The sequence below is a fragment of the Malania oleifera genome, chromosome 4 (assembly GCF_029873635.1).
Source record: "Malania oleifera isolate guangnan ecotype guangnan chromosome 4, ASM2987363v1, whole genome shotgun sequence".
NCBI lineage: Eukaryota > Viridiplantae > Streptophyta > Magnoliopsida > Santalales > Ximeniaceae > Malania > Malania oleifera.
This window is the reverse complement of record NC_080420.1, coordinates 44633651-44657748: the sequence shown is the minus strand read 5'-3', so window position 1 is coordinate 44657748 and position 24098 is coordinate 44633651. Positions and strand designations below refer to the sequence as shown.

The 24098-nt window shown below is 36.7% G+C and overlaps 1 protein-coding gene across 1 annotated transcript in view; it reads left to right on the top strand.

Annotated features, from left to right (window-relative positions):
* Nucleotides 1–24098, top strand: part of LOC131154374 (anaphase-promoting complex subunit 4) — a 108322-nt gene that overhangs the window by 56635 nt on the left and 27589 nt on the right. The window contains exons 12-13 of the mRNA XM_058107091.1: nt 11337–11419; nt 11512–11610. Coding sequence (XP_057963074.1) covers nt 11337–11419; nt 11512–11610 — 182 coding nt within the window. The remainder of the gene's footprint in view (nt 1–11336; nt 11420–11511; nt 11611–24098) is intronic.

Sequence of the window (24098 nt, the reverse complement as noted above, 5' to 3'; positions counted from 1 at the left end):
AATTTATGTGGATATATTAAATTGAGTTCTAATATCGAAACAAAAGGCATAAAAGATTGTTAATAGCTCAAATTGATATTTCACTAAAGATATAAAAATCATACGCCTAATTTAGAAAGAATGCGATTGCACACATCTAAATGGACTAACACAAAAGGTTTGATTGCCCATTTATTGACTTGAGAAGCATAAAGGACACAAAGATGCTTTCTCAACTGACAAGACTCATAGTCTAAATAAAGGATTTCACATAGTACTTTTGAACAAAAAATCAATTTGAATAGAGGATTGAGACTAGGAATTGTCTTCTTTAACTTGTCAAAGTAGGGATGATGAATGCGACAATGAATCTTGAGTGGTGTGACTAGACTAATGAAAGTAGAAAATCAAAATAGTCATGCGCCCTAGCTTTATGTTATTTGCTAATTGTCCTCGTCATCTTCAAATCTTGAAGAAAAAAATGGATTAGGGAAAGATGTAATTCAGTAGTTTAAGGATTTTGTCACTTTACTAAGAGAGATGACTAAAGGAAAATTTTGGAATATACACAAACAGGAGAGGGAAGATATTGTAACAAACCAACTAGTGCTGGTCAAAGAATAATGTCTTGTGAATAATATCGCTCTCTAGTCTCTACCTTCATAAGAGTTTTTGTTATGCCGCTTGGAGATCATGAAGGAAATAGGCTGCAGAAGATCAGTCTAGAATGAAGGGAAAATCGTCTATTTGAGATTGGATAGAGTGGGAAGGAGTGAGTTTCTATTCGTGATCAAGCATAACCATAAGTGAAATCAAAAGCTTAGGCTGTCTTTGTCATTTGGCAAATGGAATCTAGAGGTTTTTAGAGGATTGAGAAGAGTTTTTGAAGCATAAGCATTGGAAGCATCAAGTATTAATTTTCTATTAGGTCACAAAGATAGGGAAGTTTTTAGAGATAGGGTTGGGATGGAAGGGGAAGCCTTTTTTATTTTTTCTCTAGTGAAGCTAAAAAAGAGAGGTGGTAAGTATTGTTTTGAAAATTGGATAGGACAGGCTGGTCCAACTACTGGTCAACTCACCTGGACCACTCACCGGTCTAGGTGAAGGACTTGAACTTAAATTTTGATAAACCAGTGTGAACCTAGTTAGACTCAGTAACTCGTGTGACCCAGTCAAACTTAGTAACTCAATCCAAATCGAGCAAACCTGGCTAGTCGACGAGGTTTTCATTAAAAGAAAGTGTTGCAGTTAGCACTACTATACCTTTGTGAAGGGCCCCCCTTTACCACAACAACCAAACTAGATTTGTTTACTAAATGACCACAATATATATTGCATGTGTCTAAATGTCTCAGATATGAAATAGATAATTAGATATAGAAGTATCAAATTTAAAGATTTTCTACTTGATCGTTTAAAACTAGAAAATATTAAAATAAATTAACTACAGCAACAACAAAGTCCCGACAAGTGGGGTTGGCTGCAAGAATTCGTTTTTTTTTTCCAATTCACCCAATTGAAAGAATTTTCCTCTACTAGAATAAGGGTTATTAAATCCTGCCTCATTACCTTATTTCAAGTTATTTTAGGCCTATCCCTGCCAGTTTTCATGCCAAAAAATAATAACTAACTCACTACTCCTCACAGGTGTTGTACTAGGTGCTCATTTCAAATGCCTAAACCATCTAGTTTCCTTGTATAACTGGTAGTCTTGCCTATCTAATGAAAGACCTTCTCAAAAGAGAGGACAATTCAAACTATTCTGTTATGGTATCAGAGCCATTCTCTAAGAAATCTTAGTCCTAGTTTTCTCAGTCATAGCCTTAGTACTTATGGAGAAGTCAAATAATGTTTGTGTCAGATTCACTGGAAAAATTTATGCTGCTTGGGAGTTTCAATTGGAGACCTTTCTAAAGGGTAAAGAGCTATGGTGACATATAGATGGCAGCAGCAAAGTAGGATCTACTGCGGAAAGGTGTGTGGCCGACAAGGCAGCTTGGGATGCCAAAGTTAATCAAATCATGTCTTGGATTCTTGGTTCTATGGAGCCACTTTGATTTTGCTCGAGTCGTAATCTCACCATTGTTCGAGACTCTTGCAGCTGTCACAGTTGTCGTCTTTGTTGTGATATGTGGCTCATATTGTGAGTGGAGGGTATGCACAAAGAGAAAACATGGTGGAAATCAAGATGCTGGTGTGAGCAGGGGAAACCGTCGTCGGTAGCCTTATTACTGTCAACGGTTTGGCCCAGTTTCAGAGAGATTTTGCTCTCTGTTTGAAATCGTCAACGATTTGTTTTCAAACCATACTGTCGACGGTTTGGCTCGGGAACCCAGCGTAGATTTTCAAATTTTGAATCAGGATATTAAGTTGGTTGGGGTTTGGAGGGAAAACCTCTGGGAACTTTATATATACATTGATTATGATGTATTTGTAATAGAGTTGATGTCTTTGACACAAGATAGTAAGAAAATACTGCCGATTGCTCCCGTGGATGTAGGCATTGCCGAACCACGTAATTCTTTGTGTCTTTTGTTATTGCTTTCAAATAATCTGCGTGATTGTGTTTTTCTGTATTTTCACCATTGAGTGTTGCATTGTAAGATTGTGTTATTCCACTATGCAATTCGATTTTACACAACAAATTGGTATCAGAGCATTGTTGTAATGGCCTCTGGAACTTCTTTCGCAAAGTTCGATGTTGTCAAGTTTGATGGAATCGGAAATTTCGGTTTATGGTAGAGAAGGATGAAGGATCTGTAAGTGCAGCAAGGTTTGGTGAAGGCCTTATACAGAGTTCAAGTGGAAGGCATGAATGAGGCAAATTGGAAGGAATTGGAAGCAAAGGTTGTGGCTACTATCAGATTATGTTTGGCCGATGACGTGCTGTATCATGTCATGGATGAGGATTCTCCGACAGTAGTTGGTCAAAAATGGAAAACTGGTATATGTCTAAGTCTCTTACGGGTAAATTATTTCTTAAGCAAAGGTTATATTGGCTTAAGATGGTGGAAGGATCGGATTTGAACCAACACATCAACGCATTCAATCAAATCTTAAGTGATTTAATGCGGGTTGATATGAAATTTGAGGAAGATGACAAGACACTGATGCTATTGAATTCCCTACCTGCGTTTCACACATATGAAAACTTGGTTACGACTCTAACATGGGGTAAAGAAATCTTGAATTTGGAAGACGTAACAAGTGCATTGCTGGGTTTTCATCAAAGAAAGATGGTCAGCAATGAAATTTCACATGGTGAAGAGCTTGTGTTGAAGGGTGACCTTGAATATGGGAGAGGTAAGTTCCGAGGCGGATCTCGGTTGCAGTTCGGGAAGAAGAAGAACATAAGTTGTTGTAAGTGCGAGAAAATTGGGCACATAAAACTGGAGTGTTCGGAGTGGAAGAAAGGGAATGCTGAAAACGAAGAGGGTTTGTCAAAATCTACAAATGTAGTGGAAGGAGACTTAGGGAGCAGTGATGGTGATATGCTGTATGTTTCATCGGGTTCAGAATGCTTCATGGATTCTTGGATCCTTGATTCTGGATGCTCTTATCAAATGACACCAAATAGAAATTGGTTCAACACTTACAGGTCAGTTAATTTTGGTTATGTTCTAAAGGGAAATGATGCTGTATGCAAAATAGTTTGAATATGAAATATCAGAATTAAGATGTATGATAGTGTTGTGAGAAATTTATGTGATGTAAGGCTTGTACTGGATCTAAGGAAGAATGTGATTTCATTGGGCACTTTAGATTGTAATGGGTATAGTTACAAGTTTGAAAGTGGGATAATGAAAGTGTGTGAAGGCAACTTGATGGTGATGAAAGGACAAAAGGTAGCGGGAAATATCTATGCACTATAGGGTATCACAGTTTTAGGTAGAGTTGCAACTGTAGAATTTGAGTTAGATGTTCTGTGGCATATGCATTTAGGGCATTTGGATGACTACCTGTATTCAGATGTTTGGGGACTGGTGATGATAGCATCACGGGGTGGACATATGTATTTCGTGGGTTTATCATAAAAAGTATTGGTCTATCTCATGCGGCACAAGTTATAGGTGTTGGCCACGCTTAACTTGTGGCTGAGGTGGAAAACCAAATAGGGAAAGAGATCCTTAGGTCAAACATTGGTATTGAGTACGCTAGTTTTGTTCAAGGAGTTTTGTGAGCATGACAAGTTGTATGCAGGGCTTGCAAGGAACTTCTTGGTGAAGTCAGTGAGTAGGACGCATTTCTCGTTTAATCGATCGCCAAGGGTATCACTAGATGGGAGAGGTGTAGGAGAGTTGTGGATAGGTTTTGCAGTAGACTACTCTAGTTTGAGTGGATGTCCACAGGTGCACGTTTCTAGTGAGGTGAGATCTAGGCATGGTGTAATGTCCGGTTGGTACATCTTTTTGGGGTATAAGAAAGGTGGGTTCAAGCTGGGTGATCCAATGACAAACAAAGTGGTGATTAGTGGAGACATGATTTTTGGTGAGAAAGTCATGATGCAACGTACTCAGGTAAAGGAAGAGAAGCAGATGCTAGAAAATTGTAACAACAATGAACATGTGATGCAGGTGGAGTTAGAAACTCAGGGCAGAGATGACATGGTTCATATTGCGGGGAGTTTTAACTTGGGAGACCAGCAAGAGAAAAACGGGTCCAAATGCACTATCAGGCCACCACTTAGGTATAAATTTGATGTTCTGGTGTATTATGCATTCATCACTACCAGTAAGGTTCCTACTATTTTTCAAGTTGCAGTGCACAGTAAAGGGATAAATAGATGGATGAGTGCTATGGTGGAGGAGATGAAGTGACTGCATAAGAATCAAATGTGGGAGTTGGTGGAGCTTCCAGAAGGGAAGAGGGTGATAGGATGCAAGGGGGTGATGTTTTCGTTGTTTGTGGATGACATGTTATTTGCTGGGAAGGCTTTGACTGAGGCTAATTAGTTGGGAAATCTGTTGAAAGGTTTTGACATGAAGGTTTTGGGTACGACCAAGGAGAATCTTGGTTTGGAGATTCGCAAAGACAGAGCTATTGGGAGATTGGGGTTATCTCAGGATGGCTTTGTGGATAGAGTTGCAGGGATATTGAGGTTATCTCAGGGTGGCTTTGTGGACAGAACTGTAGGGAAATTTTGTTCGTCATCTTAGGGTGGTTTTGTGGAGAATCAATTTAATTTTTCTACGGCTCGGTACCCAAGGACGGGAGGTGATGTTTAGGATATGTCAAAGGTCCCCTATGTTGGTGCAATGGGGTGTTTCGGCAGGCAACAGAGTGGTCCATTAGTTGTGAGATTTGTGTATGCAAACTATGCAAGGGGCTGCGATGATAGGAGGTCTACAACGGGTTATATGTTTATTATTGTGGGTAGGCCTTGTTGGAAGTACAGAGTGCAGTCTCAGTTTGTTACATGTACAGTTGAATCAGGGTTTTTGGCAGAAGCCGAAGCTGCCGCGGGCAAGTTCAAGCCTTGCATGGATTTGGTTTTTGTCTCTAGTTGCTAGAAGGGAGACGGTCCCAACCTAATGTCCCAAGGTCAAGGTGGAGCAGTGGGTTTTATGTTTTCAGTTTATCCTAAGGGGCGTATATTCGCCAAGGTGGAGATTGTTATGATACATGACTCATATTGTGAGTGGAAGGCATGCACAAAGAGAAAACATGGTGGAAATCAAAATACTGGTGTTAGCAGGGGAAACCGTCGTTGGTAGCCTTGTAACCATTGACGATTTGGCCTAGTTAAATCTCTCTATCTAAAATCGTCGACGGTGTGTCTTCAAACCATACCATTGACGGTTTGGCTCTGGAACCCAGCGTAGATTTTTAAAGTTTGAATAGGGACGTTAAGTTGGTTGGGGTTTGGAGGGAAAACCTCCAAGAACTTTATATATACATTGATTATGATGTATTTGTAATAGAGTTGTTGTCTTTGATACAAGATAGTAAGAAAATACTGCCGATTGTATTGTTCTGTATTTTCACCGTTGAGTGCTGCATTGTAAGTTCGTGTTATTCTGCTATGCAATTTGATTTTACACAACAATCTTTGTTTTGTCTTCGAACTCTTGCAGCTGTCGTCTTCGTCTTCGACTTCGATTGTGTTGAATTTTTATAACGAAGAACAGTATTGAACTAATAATTTATGTAACCACTAGCAATTAATAATTGACCAAATTATTAAATAATTAACCAATAATAGCATGCCTATATAATTTGCAGTAGAAGAAATAAAGGAAGCTTCACCAAGATCTATTATTTTATTTTATATATATATATATATATATATATTAAAGTTTAAAAATCAAATGAACAGCTAATTGTGATAATGCTTCTTTGGCCATTTGTACAAATTTAATTGTGGGAAATGGGTATCATGTTCAGTTTAGGGAAGAATTTGGGTTTGGGGGTTCTTCGCTTTGTTCATGTTTTCCCTGTTTATTTTGATTGTCCTCTTTGCACAGTGAACCAATTTCTTCTTTCTTCATTTCTAATGGGCCTTGTTTCCATTGGAATTTGCATTTTCTTAGGGATCTTAATGATAGGGAGGTTTTGGAACTTGCCTCCTTATAAGTTTTGTTGGATGTTAGGCTCTTTTTGCAAAGGAGAGACTATTGTTCTTGGATTCTTGACTCTTCTGGGGAGTATTCTTGTAATTTTTTTTTATTTTTTTGATTATTTGATCATTAAAAGCTTTTCTTTCCTGCTTCATAGATTCATTAGAAAGGCTAAAGTCACGTCTATGATTAAGGCTTTTATTTGGTTGATCGATCTTAATAGAGTGAACGATAACAATCTGTTGCAGAATGTGAGGCCTTTGAAGACTTTATCACCAGATGTTTGTTCTCTTTCTTTTCAAATTCTTGAATTTGCTTACCACCTTTTCCTGCATTGCTCTTTTTTTGGATGGTGTGGGACAACCTTTTTGTTTTATCTGGAGAGAATTGAGTGTGTCTAGAGTCGGTAGGAGATTTGTCTACTATCCATTTCTCAGGTTTTGGAAGGGGTAAGGATGCTTCAGCCTTGTGGTGGTGTGCAATTTTTGCAGTTCTGTGAGGGATTTGGTTGGAAAGGAATGCCCGAATTTTTATGGGTAAGAAGATGTCATTTGTTATGCTTTGGGATAGGATTCAGTATTTGGCCTCTCTCTGGGTTTTTGCAGCTGGGTTTTTTAAATGTTTTTTGTTTTCTGATTTACAGCGTGATTCTTTCACTGTGCTATTTTGACTATTTTTATTTTCTGTGGAGGATTACTTATGCTCCTTGTTGCACTTCTTCTTAATAAAATTTTCTTTTTCCATAATATATATATATTTGACGGTGGGTTGGGTAATGATTTGATAGGGAGTAAGATCTGTGGACGAGGTTAGTGTGCAGGATCTAGAAGGTCAAAATTTTTTGGATTAGATGAATTTGGGCTTGGTTGATGCTAGATTAATTGTTCAATCGAGATTTGAATCATGAAGAAGAAATTCCAAGTTTACGAAATGAGAATCGTGAATCAATTTGAATCATAAGATTTGGTGCAAATTTATAAAATCAATTCTAAGTGACAGGCGTGTGTTGATATAAACAAGCAGCAAAATAGTTAAATTCGTTTAAATTTTGACAACAAAAAGAGTTCATATTCATGTGTATGCTTTCCCTAAACAAATGTAAAGGTAAGGGAATGAGCCAAGAAATATTAACCGAAGAAATGAACTTTATGCTATTTAGGGGAAGGAATCAAGAAAAACTAATAAGAAAAACTGAACTTTTGGTCTTTATCAACAATTAGAAAGTTATTTCATGAATTGTTTTTCTCAAAATAGAAGGAAAAAATAATTAAGCTAAAAATGATAATAATTAAGAAAAATTCTAATAAAACCAATTTTTGAATCTTAAAAACACAATGAAACATGATACCACATTATCCGATGAGTGTTCAGCTCTTCTCAATTGTTAAACACTACACTCTTCCAAGAGTGAAGAATGGTTTTATGAAAGCAACATAAGACCTAAAGTTCTATTTTCTCCTTCTTTTAGTACAAAACTCAAGACAAGAAATGGACATTAATTGTGTACTGTCAAAAGCAATAAAAAAAATGGCTGTTTTGGGGTTTTTAAACTAGCCAGGTCTGTCAGGATATGATAGGTCTAGAATTGATACGAATCATATGAATTGAAGTGAATCATAAGATTCTAGTAACTATGGATCCTAGAGGCATCACTTGGATGGTGCTAAAAGAAAAATGAAGAAAGGTCAGAGTGAATTGGCAACAGAGTTCTGTCAATTATGATGTGAAGGGTGTCAATTATAATGGGAGGGGCCTGAAGACGGGTTTTCTTATTTAGTTTTGTTAGGTTTAGTGTTAATCTTATTCTGTTTCCTTTTCTTTTCTTTTGTTTTTTTTTTTGTTTTTTATTTTCTAATTATGATGATTCCTTATCTTTTCCCAAGTTGTTTTTTTTTTCTCCTCTTTCTTAATAAATTTCTCGTCATAAAAAAATGCAAAATAGGAGAGGAACATAATTAGTAGGATTCATGGTCCCCATTCCATTAATTGTGGTTGTGGTGCCATTTGCATGGGTAACACAGGGTAAGGTGTTAGATACTGGAGTTTAAAGAAAAGACCAGACATACTTGTCATTTGGTAAGTGGCAGCATAATCTATGACCCAAACTCTGGAAGAAGAGGTACTATATGACAAAACAAGTCACATATCTGCACAGTACAATGGCAAGAGGTGCTTGTATAATACAGATTACATAATGGGCTGCTCTCCAACAACTCAGCAAGTAGGGCAGATTTGTCATTGCAGCATTAGCAATGCAAGGGGGCTTGTCATGGAGATCTCTAGTTTGGTCAATTGTGTGACCTTTGTTTCCACAATGAGTACACTTGCATGGTGTACCTCTGCCATGCCCATCCCTACCACTGTTGTTTCCCAGACCACCTCTGAAGCCACTATTATTTCCAAGCTGATTGCCTTGAGCGACGATTGCATAACTCTATACTCCAGAATTTAGAGCACCAAAACTACTAGGAATTGAAGGATGGGTTCCAAATAACGCCCGTCTTAAGGGGAATAAATTAACTTTTGTTAGTGGCAGTAGGACAGAGAGGGAAGATCTAGAATAACTTGGACCAAGATAGTGAGCAAGGATTAGAGAGACTGGGATATTGCCCTACATCAGGCGAATTGTGTGGACTTCGATTGTTTGAAACCAATACTAATGATTTGTTTTAGGTAAGGAAAATTACTAAGGCTTTTTTAGTCCGTACATATTTGTGAATTGTGGGGATGAGGATCAGTATAATTAAGTCAATTAAATTTTAATCATTTTAACTTCACAATAACCCTAAAAACTGCAGACTCAATAGTTGAGTCTAAAGAGGGTCTGAAATTACATGGAGTGAATAGAGAGGGAGGGATTATTTATAAAGAGAGGGAAACAATCTCTCACCGCTCCAGTGCTCCTACCCCACCCTCATAAGGGAGGGCCCTCCATAAATCTTCACTCAAGCACTTCTCCCCTGAAAATAAATAAAAAATATATTAATGATATTTTTAAAAATTAATGAAATAAATAATTGCTTATAAATAGCTTAATTTGTTTTAAATCTTTTTGTAATCAAACTATAACAAGAAATTTTTAAATTTTTTTACCCAATGAAACTGAGTTAATTGATTAACACAACTGAATTAGCCAAAATTTTTGGCCTGTTAATACAGTTTTAATGGAGTAGTGCTCAACCTTAGTGATTTATATTCATAGGAGGATAGTGCCACCCCTTTTCTTTATTGTAAGGTTGCAAAGCTTCTATGAGGGAACATGTTTTTGTTGTTGGCAAAGTGTTGATGTCTCGCTAATGTGGGAGGAGTACAAAAGACAGGATTTGGTGGAGGCACGCTTGGTTTGCCATTATTTGGGTGTTGTGGACTTCAAGCAATGTGAGTATTGTCCGTGCGTCGGGCATCTTTTATTTTGCTTTGGAGCGTTTCTTTTGGTTCATTGTTGGCATTTCTTTGGATGATAGTAAGCTGCAATGATATAATTTTGTTTTCATTTTGAGGTCTTTTGACCATATGTTATTTTAGGTGCGTACCTTGCCCTCCCTTTTATATTTTTCGTTCTTAATAATTCTTTTTTTTTAATCGAAAAATTGGCCCCATATTTTTAGCCATTGAAAATATAAGTTCATAATGAATCTTGAAGGTGTTGTTTTTAATTGAAAAATGGGCCCCATAGTTACCTGGAATGTAGTTGATTATGGGTCATGTTTCAGGCATGGAAACGGGGTACAGTGCTTAAGAGGTACACATTCCTTGGAAGTTAGGTTTAGTCGGTACACCATTTTAGGTCGCGGTATGCTTGAACCACTTGGTTGATTGATTAGTTAACTAGTTGTCACTATTATTCTTAATTAAATGATATAAATTATGAATGAACAACGACTATTAATTGATAAATTAATTTATTTCATTTAACGTAAATTAATGTATTAATTTTTTCTAATAATAGAATTGTATTACTTAGTGAAAAAATATGTTCGATTCTTTAAATAAATAACTCAACATAAAAAAATTAAAATATATAGTTATGTACTATACTCAAGTAATGTACATTCCTCAGTTACTCAAAGACACACATTCTCTCTCCTTCTCTCTCTCTCTCTCTCTCTCTCTCTCTCTCTCTTCCTTGTTCAACTTCATCCACCAGTGCAGCAGCAGCAGCAGCAGCAGCCTTCTTCTCTTACCATTTCAGGCTTTGCAGCAGTGATTCACGTCTACCATCTCTCTATTCTATGGTTCTGCCATTCAAGGTTCAAGCACAGCTTGAACTTGAACTTCAACAAATGTTTGCAATTTTTATTTTTACTATTTGTTTTGAAATTTCTGAATATTTTTGTATAATTTTTTTTGATAATGGTTAACAAATATGATTGCTACTTTTGGTTATTTGCCTCCCGATCCCCATCGATGCGGGATGCTATCGGCTGTCAAATTGGTATGTGCAATCTGGATTGCGGTTCCTGTGCACACACGTGAGTGGGTGCTGGGATGGGGATGGAGCAACCTAGGTAATTGTGATTCAAGTCATTCATGATGGTATGGAGTGTGAAAGTTGAATGCAGTTGACCAACTACTTTAAAAAATATTACAGCAGATTCACATTTTAAAATGGTCTTTCTTTAGAAGCATTTGCAGTAGTTATAAACTCAAGTTCACCTCCCCCCCCCCCCCCTTTCGCCCCTTTTTCCCTGATTCTTTGAATGTGCATAGGAGCATATATGGGAAAAGCTGTTGATACTATAAAAATTTGAAGGATTTGCTTGTCTTACATTTTGGTTCCTGCTTGGTCTTGTCTTTCAGTTTTCAAATTTCTTCAATTGGCTTCAAAAATGCAATAAGCTACTAATGTCTGAACCAAGTGACCAACTGGTACCATTCAATAGGTACAACTTTGAGGTGTTCATGTTTCATCTGATTGTTGATTTTCTTTGTTTATATATAAATATATATTTTTTCTATTCATTTGCTTTTGCAGTGAACTTGTTGTTATATTCTTGAAGTTTCTGTATGATCAAGATCCTGTCAGGCAGTTGCTGGAAATATCTGAAGTTGATTACAGTATCGAAATGGATCTGTATGTTAATCTTTTCAACCACAATAATCTTATCATATAGTACTGACATTCTTGACTAGTCATGCAGCATATCTAAACATGCTAAATTGTCTTGTTTATGCTTTCTAGTACGTTGACATAGTAGATTGTTATGCATTCAATATTTTTTTTGCACATTGAAAACTCTTAATATGGAAACTTCCTGCCTTATTGGGCCTGTGAAAAGGATGATTAGAGTGCTGGGAGAATATTTGTTCTTAGAAAACAGCCAGTGTAACATCCATCTGTGGCTCTGCCTATCCTTCGTGCAACATGACATGGAGATTCTGTGAAAAATGAAAAAAATAATGTTTGTAGGATAATTCTTGGCTATTGGGCAACCATGATGATCATCCTAGAGACACATTTACGCAACTGTGTCAATCAGTCTAGTTATTATTAACTGTGAAGTACACCAACCTCCCACAAGGGTTTTTTAGGCATGGTCTTCCCTTGATTTTTACAAATACTGCTGACCTCCCCTTTTTAGAGGCGTTTAATAAACAGCTTTAGCTTGGAATTTTGTCTGACAGTTTTATCCTTGAGCAAAATAAAAAGCTTATTGACATTGTTTTTAGGACAAACCATATAAGATGGTAAAAGAAATGATGTTTAGCCAAGTTAAACAACATTTTTCAGGCAACAAACTTGCGAGAGAGGTTGGGCATAGCTGCTGCAATTGCGGGTGGAGAATTGCCCCCACAAATGATGTCCCTGCGACAGTTATCTAAGACAGAGCGATATCTGTATCCATCATTATCATATCTGCCACATCACCCATTTTCTTCTTCTTGTTCCTTAAAGTTCTGATTACCATTATTTTCTTATTTTCATTCCCCCCCCCCCCCCCTTAATTTCTTCTTCTTCTGAGCTAAATCACATTTCCTTGTCTTCAAATCTCCAACCTCCAAGTTTCTAAGTCCATCATTTCTTAATCTCAAAGCTACCAATCGATTAGTCAATCTCAGAATGACTAAGCTATCCAGCAACCTCTGAGCCCCATTCTTTTCAGCTCTTGATTTTGGCCCACCATGCTTTTGCATGCCATATGTCTTACCAAGCCATAATCTCCACCTTCAGAGAGGCTACAACTATGCAAAAATTTCAGAAAAATGTTGACGCAACAACAACAAACAACCAAGCCTTAAGTCCCACTAGGTGGGGTCCACTATGTGAATCCTTTTTTTGCGAATTTATGTGATCATGAAAGAAAAATCTAGATACAATAGAATAAATTTTTTTAATAAATTTGTAAAAATTGTAGCAAGGATGGAATTGTCATCAAATTTGATGGTGGAGTAAAGATGGTGGCATGGAGGTTTCATGGCAGCTAGGTTATCAGAATTTGGATCCTAAGTAGGATCATTGGGGGGTCTGCCTTGTCTGATCAAGAATTGTAAAATTATACTTGATATTTAAAATAAAAACTAAAGATTCATGTATTTGGAATATTCGGATATATGGGACCAAAATAAGCCTACAAACTTGGGTAGTATGCATGTGAAATTAAAACAAACTTTAAGGATGCAACTCAAATGGTAGAACCCCCATATGATGAGAAGATCAAGCTTCAAACTTTGGTACAAGTCTCAACATTTTTCTTAGTCTCAGCAAGACAGTATTTCAGCTTATATATACTACCAAATTAAAGACCCCACAATATAGGCATTTCACCTTCATTAGATTATTATCTACTTCTATGGCATGTTCCCATCCAACAGGATACCTATTACTGCTGAAAGCTGAAGAATGAAAAATAAAAAGATTAAAAAACTTCCTCAAAGTGATCTGCCGCTAGCTAGGTAGCTGTTTGTTTCTTCAACAATTTTCAACAGAGAAAAAAAAAAAAAAAGAAATTTGAAAAACAAAATGCTCTGCTGAGCATACTCTGCTAGCTTGTTTGTTCAACGATTGTGATGGAAAAAAAAGGAAGAAGAAAACGAAGAAAAAAGGAGAAGAAAATTGAAACTTAGAAGAACAGAAGGGGGAGGGGGCAAACTGAAGTGTGAGTTGCAGATAAAGTCGACTAACTGTGCTCTTCAAAGCAGATTTTTGTAGGGTCAAGAATGAACAGCATATCTGGAGAACGAACAAACTGCTCTCTGCCATTGAGCCTGAAAACCCCGAGAGAGAGAGAGAGAGAGAGAGAGTATGAAGGGAGAAGAGTAACATTTTGGCACATGAGAGAAGGGGAAGACATGAGCGAGTAGAATCAAACAAAATGAGAAGAATGAGCAACTATCTGCCATCAGATCATGAGGAAAAAAATATATGGGGAGGAATTAGGAGAAGATAGGACGAAGAAATGAGGAGACGTACCTGGCCAAAGGAAAAGCAGCCTGCAGTGCTGCAGCAAAGTACCTGAAGAAGCGTGGCAGCTCTCTATTCTGCATTTTTGATTCTCAGAAGAATGATGTTAATGTCCTGCTTCTTATCCTAATTTCAAAGCTATTGGGTCAATTGGGTCTCATTCGCCTTCTGTGGCAGAATGAAAAGGTCAATCAGGTATCTTTTTAACGCCTTATTTTCTAGAACAAGTAGGCTTAGTGAAATTCTGAGAGGATTACAATCCTACCTTATCAATCCCAGTGTGATCCCATCTGTTTCTGATTCCCCATGTGCTCTTGATTGATTAGGAAAATTTGGATTGTAGGATCATTTGATCCTTCAATTGGTATCATGATTTAAGTAGCCATGCATGGCATGGCTGGTAAGTATGATGTGGACTCTATGTTGTAATTGGCTTGATCAATTTGAATTTGAAGTGTTTATCTGCTCTCACCTTCCATCTCTTTGCCTTTGGATGTCTGAGTCTTCACTTCTGGTCACTGGTGTGGACAGGCAGAAGAGCTGGCTTATGTAGCTTACTCATCAAATGGGGGCAAGGCATTCTTCCACAGCCAACTTGTCCGAAGGCATTTGTTGCAGCTACTTCTGTCTTTTTTGGGATACCTTTCCCTAATATAAATATTCTGGGATACCTAGGAAAGGAATGAGAGGGGAGGGAAAACAATTTCCATACAATAATAATTTTTTTTCACAATTTACGTAGTATTTTTGCTTGCGCTGCTCTGAAAGAGAGATTACATCGCTCGTGCCACCGCTGCTTGCCTAATGGGGTTCCAACAGCTTTCCAATGCCATTTCTCATCGATCAAGAATCTCTCATTTATGAGACCATACAACAGCAACAATACTTGCATTCCTTTTTTTCGTGGTCTTACCTCCTGAGAGCAATGAAAAAAATGGTGGATTTATGGTGAAGGGTGAATCAGGACCATTTACATGAATTGGGAATGGAGTACTCTCAATCTTCCTTTGCTGATAGGAAAAGAATTAAAATTGAAAATATGAGTGCTTGGAATGTGTGATTTTCAGACTTTTCTTGGAACAGACGGTGCTTTGTGACTTTTGTGGAATGAATGTGTGGGTTTGGGAGTTTGGTCTGTAAGAACTGATTGCCCATGGATTCAAATGTTTTGAAATCACAGTTCAATTATGCTGAAATTCTTACTGAACAGATGGGAATGTTTTATAATTTTTGAAAACTTACAGAGCAGTTGTAAGAATTTCAGAATGGATTGGAGGCGTTTGGTTTGAGGCTTCTTTTTAAATCATTGGAAGAATCACTTTTAAAGAGGAAGGTGAAAAAAGAGGAGAAAATACTGGAGCAAGTGGATTAAAAGTAGGCAGGTATGTAGGGATTGTGGATCTCAGAATATTGCTAAGAAATTTCAGCAAGGGAGATAGGTGAGTAGCAGTTGGTCTTTAATGCACTGAATGACAAGCCTAGTTATGCACATGGTCATAAACTTCCATGAAATTGTCAAAATTTCCATCGAAATTTCTGCTTTTCATCACCTTCAAAATTGAATGGCAGTTGATTTCTGTCTTACGAAATTTCCATTGAAATTTCAATGGATCATCTGAAATTTATTGAAATCTCAAAATCTTAGGGAATCTTTTCAAAATTTTAGCTACTGAATGAAATTTCGTTGAATTCAAATGTTAGATTCAATCACAAGGTTGAGTTTCTTTCTTAATTTTCTTTATATTTTTATTAAAACCAAAGGTTATTACTTTGGCTTCTGAAACTATTTTATGAAAAATTAACTTAGATATTAGCAGCAATATTTTATTTAACCATTTATGTTTAAATTATCTATATTTATATATAAAAAATATTTACTGAATTATGTATTTCATTTATAGTAGCTTAATATATTTAACACAATTATGTTTAATACGAATACTATATTACATCTACTGCACCTCATCTCAACATAACTGTCATTACTGTCATTGATGTATTTAATTTGTAATATATTAATTCTAAAACTTGCATTCTTATGTCTATTAACCATCTCTAAAGTTTTGTAAAAGAATTTCATGCTTTACTACTATTTTTTTTTATCATTCTTTAAAATTGAAATTGAAATTGACATCGAAATCGAAATTTCCGTACTTTTTTGAAGCTTCAGAATTTTGGTTGAAATCAAAATTCAAAATTTTGGTTATGCAAGAGTAGTATGGTCTGCCAATTCTCAACGCCGGATATGGCAGTTTTCCAATGGTCATCGCCGGAGAGTGCAGGTTAGAGGACAACACAAATTTTGCAATGAAAGATTTAAAAAGAATATTTTTCAGCCCAGGGAATGGAATCTTTCTTGAAATCTCAAGTGGTTCATATGAGTGGGCTCAAAGGTAATATGGGGCTATTGAGCCAAATAATATTGGGTCCGAGCTCAAAGTAGTCTGGAAATCTTGTCCAGATGGTTTAATTGTTAGGCCTAGGGGTATAATTGGCTCTAGTCAGTTCAGTTTTACCCAAAACCGATGAACGAACCGATATCTTTGGTTTTAATATTTTGTGAACTGGTCCCACACCGAAAACTGATCAATTAATTAAAAGATGAGAGCCAATTTTTCAGATTGGTTTAGTTTTCAATCAGTTTGTTGATTATTAATTAACTACTTTAGTATAAATAGGCCGATATGGAGGCCTAGATAGGTGATGTCGGTAGGATTTTATGGTAGGGAGAGGGCTTCCCAATCTTGAATGGAGTTGATACGAGACAATTGTGACATGCACAGAACAAGGCAAAACAACAAACTAAGGCCTGTTCCCACTCGTCAGTTGTCCACATCAGTTTGGGAGAAGAGGGTGGCCCTCATCCTCAACTATGAAATGCTTTCATTCCCCTTTTAAAATTTGTATATTAAATTAAAAATTTTTATAAATCCATAGCATTACAGTAATTGAGGTATTAATATTTTTAAAATTAAACATTAAAAATAAATTTAAACTTTTAATATTTAAAATTTAAATAATTAAAATATAATTTAATATTTTAAGTTCAAGTACTTGTACAGCCAACAGCGAAACAAAAAACCATTTTTTTTTCCCTACTGGTGAAGGAAAATTTATTGAGAAGTCATAAAGGGGATGCCAGCCCGTGGTACAGCAAGTCAGGCACTCGGAAGGGTGTCATAAAAATCAGAGATTACATTATAGTCATTAACAACAGTGTCACTATGCCGCTACTGACCGCAGTAAACCAGTGTTTTTTGCTGTTCTGGAGTGCTGTGGTTGAATTTTTAAGCACTCTCCTATTCCTTTCTTCCCAAAAGCACCAGAAAATTGCAAGGAGAATGAAAAATTGAAACCAAAAACCATAACTGAATAACTGGACCAAAATGTGGAATGGTTCAGTTCCAATTCAGTTTTCATGTAAATTTTGTACAACCCTTGTTAGGCACTTAGGCCTATGTTTCCAAGGAAACCAAGGTTACAGGAAGATATAGTTTGGGTCATGAAATTAGATTCTAATAAGCTCACTATTCATTCTTCCATCCAAAATAAGTTTGATAATGGGGTGCGGGAAAACAGAAGCTCTAACAAACTTCTGGGTGCAAGAGGGGCTTTGATCCAGGTTCTAAAGCGTTTTAAGATAGTCAAAGTATGGGTGATAGTGTTGAAAGAGATTTGGGCCAACTTGAGGGAAGCATCTGAGTTTATGGCATTGCAGTTCATTAGAGAAGATGGAGGCTCAATTCCGGTAAAATTGAGCCTCATGATGCTGGGTCAATGCATCGGTACTTGAGAGCAGGGTATTGATGATGAAGATTTGGAAAGCATTTCCGGGAAGGATGAAGATCACTTGTTGATCAGCTTAGAAAAATAGATGGCATATCTGTGCCTCAAGTTAGAGGGTGTACTAGTATTGAGTTGGAAAAAGGATAATTTTAGAGATAAAGGGGCTGGGACTGAAAATCGGGGATGATAATGTGGGTCTCTTGCATTTTCTGAGGTTGATGTCCGCTATTTGAAGAAAGAAGAAAACTCAACATGGGTTTCACATTCAAAGGAAGAATTAGCCCTCATTTGTATGCCATCTCCTGCTCCCACTTCTTATTTCCGCCTTGACTCCTATAGTAAGGATTCTGTATCTGATTCTGGATTTTTGGAATTTCTGCAATAGCTCTGGTCTTGAAGAGGCATTTTACCTCTTCCTATGCGGGCTAATGATACTTTTGACTCAATCAACTGCCATTGAGAATTTTTGGATAGGAGGGGTGCTGTGTCTATTGACCCTCTACAGGGAGAAGAGGGACAATGAAAATTCCCAAGAACTCCTTGATGGTTTGGGTTTGAAATTAGTCACTGTGTTTGGTCAAGAGTTAAGGCTTACGGTCTCACCTAGGTCTTATGATAGAGAAAAAATAAATTTTGTAAGGGAGTTGCGAAAATTGAATTCTTCTATTGTTTGTGGGGTTAGGAAGGGTAGCGGAAAAAAAAGGAGTTTGGTGGGGGGGGGGGGGTTACAGTTTTTAATGAGGGTTCTTGGTTGGAATGTGAAGGTTCTTGGGGATGTGAATAAATGTAGGGCTGTCCAAGAGATTGTTGTGTGCGTTTGGGTGTGTCTTTCTCCTTTTAGTGCTTCCAGGAGGCAAATTGTACCTTGGTATGTTAGATCTGCTGCTAGATTGGACATTCTTTCTGGATCTTTTATTCTTTCTGTTTGCTTGAAGGTTTTTGGAAAGTGGTAGATGTCTTCAGTGTTTGGACCTAATTGTTACGAGTTCAGCATGAGCAGTTGAAAGCTTATTTCGCAGATTGCTTGTTTATTCCATCCTCTTAGCGACTTCAATGTTGTTAGTGGATCTCATTCAATTTTAGGAGGATATTTGGTTGTTTGTTGTACTCGTTGGTTCCTCAGCTTTTTCTTGCGATTTTCGTTTGAATCTCAATAAGAAGAGAGGCTGATGAGCTTACTATTTTTTAAAAATTTTCTACTCTTTCTATTTTTGAACAAATGACAAAGTGTAGCTGCCTTTGCAAGTCCATTTAACCTAATTTCAATGTTATGCATGATGCTTTGGATAGGCTAGAGCAGTGTGGTTTGTTAAAAGAGAAGAGTAAGGCTAGAAGAACTACTTTCTGCTATGATTTGGGGGTGTTGTTATTGAGAGAGGACATGAGTCAGCTCCATAAATTGAGGATGAAGTGGGTTAGGAAAGGGGATTGCAACTTGAGGTTTTTTCATAGGATAGCTAGTGGGAGGAGGAGGGAAGGTTTAATCAAGGAGTTGGATTTGGATTCAGGGAGCTTTAAAAGGAGTCATACTCATATATGAAATTCTGTAACTGTATACAGAGGAGTACCTGAACAGATTCATGCTGGAGGGACTTGATTGGAGTCCCATTTGAACGAGCTTGGCCGAGTGCCTTGAGAAACCTTTTAAAGCTGAAGAAATCAGAAAAACTGTGCTTGAGATGAGTAGGGAGAAGGCCTACTCATAGGAGGATTCACGATGGCATTTCTTTTTGAAACTTGAAGGGTTTTGTAGGGGGGTGATTGTGGTTTTCTTTAGGAATTCTCATTGTAATGGGGCTGTTGATAATGGTGATAATGGGACTGTTCCATGATGGTAAGGAACTTCAGGCCTATTAGCCTAATCATTAATCTTTACAAGATTCTTTCAAAGTTCTTATCAAAGAGGCAGTTTCGGGGGAAACATTGACTATGGCTCAATCAATGTTCTTTAACGATTGGCAAATTTTAGATGAATTACTGGTAGGTAGTTAGGTGGCAAAGGATGTTAGGAGGGGCCTAATCTTTAAGCTTGATTTTGACAAAGCATATGATATTGTGAACTAAAGTTTTTTGGGTGGAGTGATGATTGGGAAGACCTTTGGGGCTGTGTGGACGAAGTAAATTAGAGCTTTCTTAAACCTTTTTCAGTTTTTGTCAATGGTCACCTAGAGAGTGGTTTAGGGCTTTCCAGGGGCTTAGATTTGGGGATCTTTTCTCTCCATTTTTGTTTGCCTTGGTGGTGGATGTTTTGAGCAGGAGACTTCTGCAGCCCACGATTTGAGGATGATTGGAGGTCTTTTAGTTGGGAGGGATGAGATTGAGGTGTCTTGTCTTAATTTCCAAATGATACCTTCTTGTTCCCTTGGAACAATATTGTGAATTTGCAAAATGCTATTGCTTTGTTATATCTTTTCAAAAGACTTTGGGATTAAGAATCAACTTGTCCATGAGTGAGGTGGCAAACTTTAATTTGGAGGCATGGTCTTAATATGCCTTGAAATTGTCAAATGTTGCATTGAAATTGTTGCTTTCCGTAAACCTCAAAATAGAAATGGCAGTCAATCTCCTTTTCAGAAAATTTCCGTCAATTTTTCTTTCACGAGTCATCCGAAAATTCTTGAAATCTCTGAAATTTCAGTAAAATTTGTTGCAATTTCATAATATAGAATGAAATTTCCTTGAAATTCAAATCTGAGAAATCTCTTTTAATTTTCATTTTTTTAAGCTAAAGATTATCACAAGAAGGATATGGGGGCTTTCAAACGTTTGAAATTATATGAAAAACTAATGTTAAATATTAGCTACAACATTTTATTTGACCTTTTATGTCTAAATTATCAATATCTATGAACAAAAATAAACTTAAATATTAGCTACAACTTTTACTGATTTTTGAATTTCATTTGCATTAATTGCACATTGTTTAATGCAGTTATTATATTGTAGTTTTGTTGCACCGTATACCATAGATACCTATCCTTGATGTATTTTAGTTCTGAATCATGCGTTATTATGCCTATTAATATTTTCTAAAACTTCATAAAATAATTCCATTCGTTACTATTAATTTTTTTCAAAATAAAAAATTTAGTCCTTATTTGGAAGGTAGGGTTTTAGAGGGCTTTTAGGCTTTGGCAGCTTGTATTTCCTTAGACTTGTCAATTTCCTATCTTGGCCTCCCAACTGGTGGTAATCCTTACTCTGTGGTTTTGTGGGATCGATGGTAGAGAGAGTTGGTACGAGGTTGGAGGGTGGAAGAAAGCATACTTATCACTTGGGGGCATGGTTTTAAATTTCCACGAAATTGTCGAAATTTCCGTAGAAATTTTCGATTTCTGTCACCCTCGAAATCGAAATGACAGTAGATTTCGGCCTTGCATAATTTCCATCGAAATATCAACGAATCATCCGAAATTTATCGAAATCTCAAAATTTGTCGAAATTTTAACTATAAAATGAAATTTTATCAGAATTCAAATGAGAGATTTAAGAGTGAAGTGAAATTTCTCTTTTAATTTATTTTATTGAAACAAAAGATTATTACAAGTTCTTTTGAAATTATATGAAAAAATAAACTTACAGTAACATTTTACTTGGCCATTCATGTCTACATTATCATTATTTGTATAAGAAATAATATTTAAATTATTTATGAATTTCATTTGTATTAACTGAATATGTTTAATGTGCATTATCTTACAAATATGTTTGATACACATACTATTTTACAACTTTTCCACCTCATACAAAACAATGATGTATTTAATTTGTAATATATTAGTTCTAAAACTTATATTATTATGTTTGTTAACCATTTCTAAAGTTTCACAAAGAATTCCATGCTTTACTACTAATTTCCTTTATTTTTTCATATCGAAATCGAAATTTCCGTACTTTTGGAGCTTCGAAATTTGAGTTGAAATCGAAATTTAAGACCTTGCTTGGGGGTCATGTTACACTTATTAGTGGTTCTCTCTCCAACCTCCCTGTTGTTTAGTTACAAATGGAGGAGAGAAGAAGAGAAGAAGAGAGGAAGAGAAGAAGAAAGTACGAAAAAGGAGGAGGCAGCAATATCCTGGAGAGTTACATACAGCTCCAGGTATGCTCTTTTACATATTAATAACAATAAAATTCTTAAGAACAAAAATACCCCCACCCACACAATCTAATTGATGAAATGACCTACTCTCTTCTAACACTCCCCCTCAAGTTGGAGATGCTTAAATATCACCCTACCCCAACTTGTTGACAAGGCAGGCTTAAATAAATGCTTTGTGAAAACATTGCCTAACTAGTCCACAGATTTGCCAAAAGGATTCCTCATGGCCTTCTTCAATACAACATCCCTAACAAAAATGATAATCAACTTCGATATTCTTGTTCCTCTCATGGAATATTGGATTTTCTGTGATATAAATGGAAGCTTGATTATCGCAAAACATATCCATTGGCTTCGTTACCGAAAACCCCATCTCTAACATAAGAGATTTTAGTCAACCTCACTCACAATATGAGCCATTGCCCAATATTCTGCTTCAGCACTAGATCAGGCTACAGTAGTTTATTTCTTGCTATGCCAGGTAACAAGATTACTTCCCTCAAATGTACTATGTCTAGTAATAGGCTTTCGACCATCTAAAAATCCAGCCTCATCTGCATCTGAGTATCCTATGATCTCATTATTTTTATTACAGTTTATATCAAAGCTTTGTCGAGAGAGCCTTTGAGATATTGCAAAATCCTACAAACAGTATCCCAATGTGGTTGTTTAGGATTTTCCATAAACTAACTCACCACACCTACTGCAAAATATATGTCAGGTCTATTGACAGCTAGTAGAACAACTTGCTAACCAACTGCCTATATTGACGCTTGTCCTTAAATTCTGGTCCAACATCCCTAGACAACTTCATGTTAGGATCCGTAGGAGTATTAGTTGGTTTAGCTCCTAACAAAGTAGTCTCACTTAGCAAGTCCAAGGTATATTTTCATTGAGATACTCTCTACACTGTACAATCTCAATACTAAGAAAGTAATGTAGAGTACTAGAGTCCTAGATTTCAATTTTAGCTTGAAGCCACTGCTTAACATTTGCAATCGCACTCTATTCACTGCTAATGATGATGATATCATCAACATAAACTACTAGAAGTACCGCACTTGCCTCTATTTTGCAAACAAACACCAAATGGTCAAAATAGCACTGGATGAAGCCAAATGTAGAGACCACCACACTAAATTTGTCAAACCATGCTCAAAGAGATTTCTTAAGACCATAAGTGGCCTTATGTAAACTACATACTTTACCATCCTCCTCCTGAGCAACATACCCAGGAGGTTGCTCCATGTATACCTCTTCTTGCAAATCTTCATAAAAAAAGGCATTCTTCACATCCAACCCGTATAAGGGCACATCAAAATTAACTACCAACAAGATCAGCATAGGAATAGAGTTCAGTCGAGCAATAGGAGAGGTGGTCTCAAAATAATCAATGCCATATGTTTGGGTGTACCCCTTGGCAACCAATTGAGCCTTAAGCCATTCAATAGAGCTGTTAAGAAGATATTTAATAGTGTAGACCCAATGACACCTTAACAACTCCTTATTGGGAGGAAGATCCACCAAGTCCCATGTCGCTTGAGTGGTCAAAGCATCCATTTCCACATACATTGCATGCTTCCACCTAGGGTTGGCAAGCACTTCAACATGCAAGGAAGGAATAGAAACAAAGGAAATATAGAAGGCAAAAGATTACATAGGAATTAAAAGGCGAAGAACTAAAACACAATGAGCAATATGATAAGTAACTAAGGACCACATATTTGTTTGAGTACCTTTTTAGTGAGCAATGGGAAAATCCAAATCACACTGGAATGGATCTCAAGAATCAAATTTGAAATAGTGATGGGTAGAAGAGGGTGTTGCATGGTGGTATTGATGCTTGTGCTTGCTTTCCATCGTTCATAAATCCTCAATTGTTTATCTTTGTCTGTATCTAATGGATTTGGATAAGGAACTGAAGATTTTTGGATAGTGATAATGGAAGGAACTAGTGGATTAACACATTACAGTGAATTTAAAATCATTGATGAACTCAAAATGGATTCATCCGAGGTGGACACTAGAGAAATAAGGTGTTCCTTCAGAAAAGATGACATCAACATTAACATATTCCCTATGGTAGCGGGGATCATAACATTTATAACTTTTTTTTGAGTTCTCAAGTGATCGACAAGGACACATTTAACAGCATGAGGATACCACATGAGGCACGATAGAGAACATAGATGTTTCTGGATACGCGATGGAGAAGGGTTTTTGTCCTCTTGGAACACTAGAGGGGATCCTATTGAGCAAAAAACAAGTTGTAAGA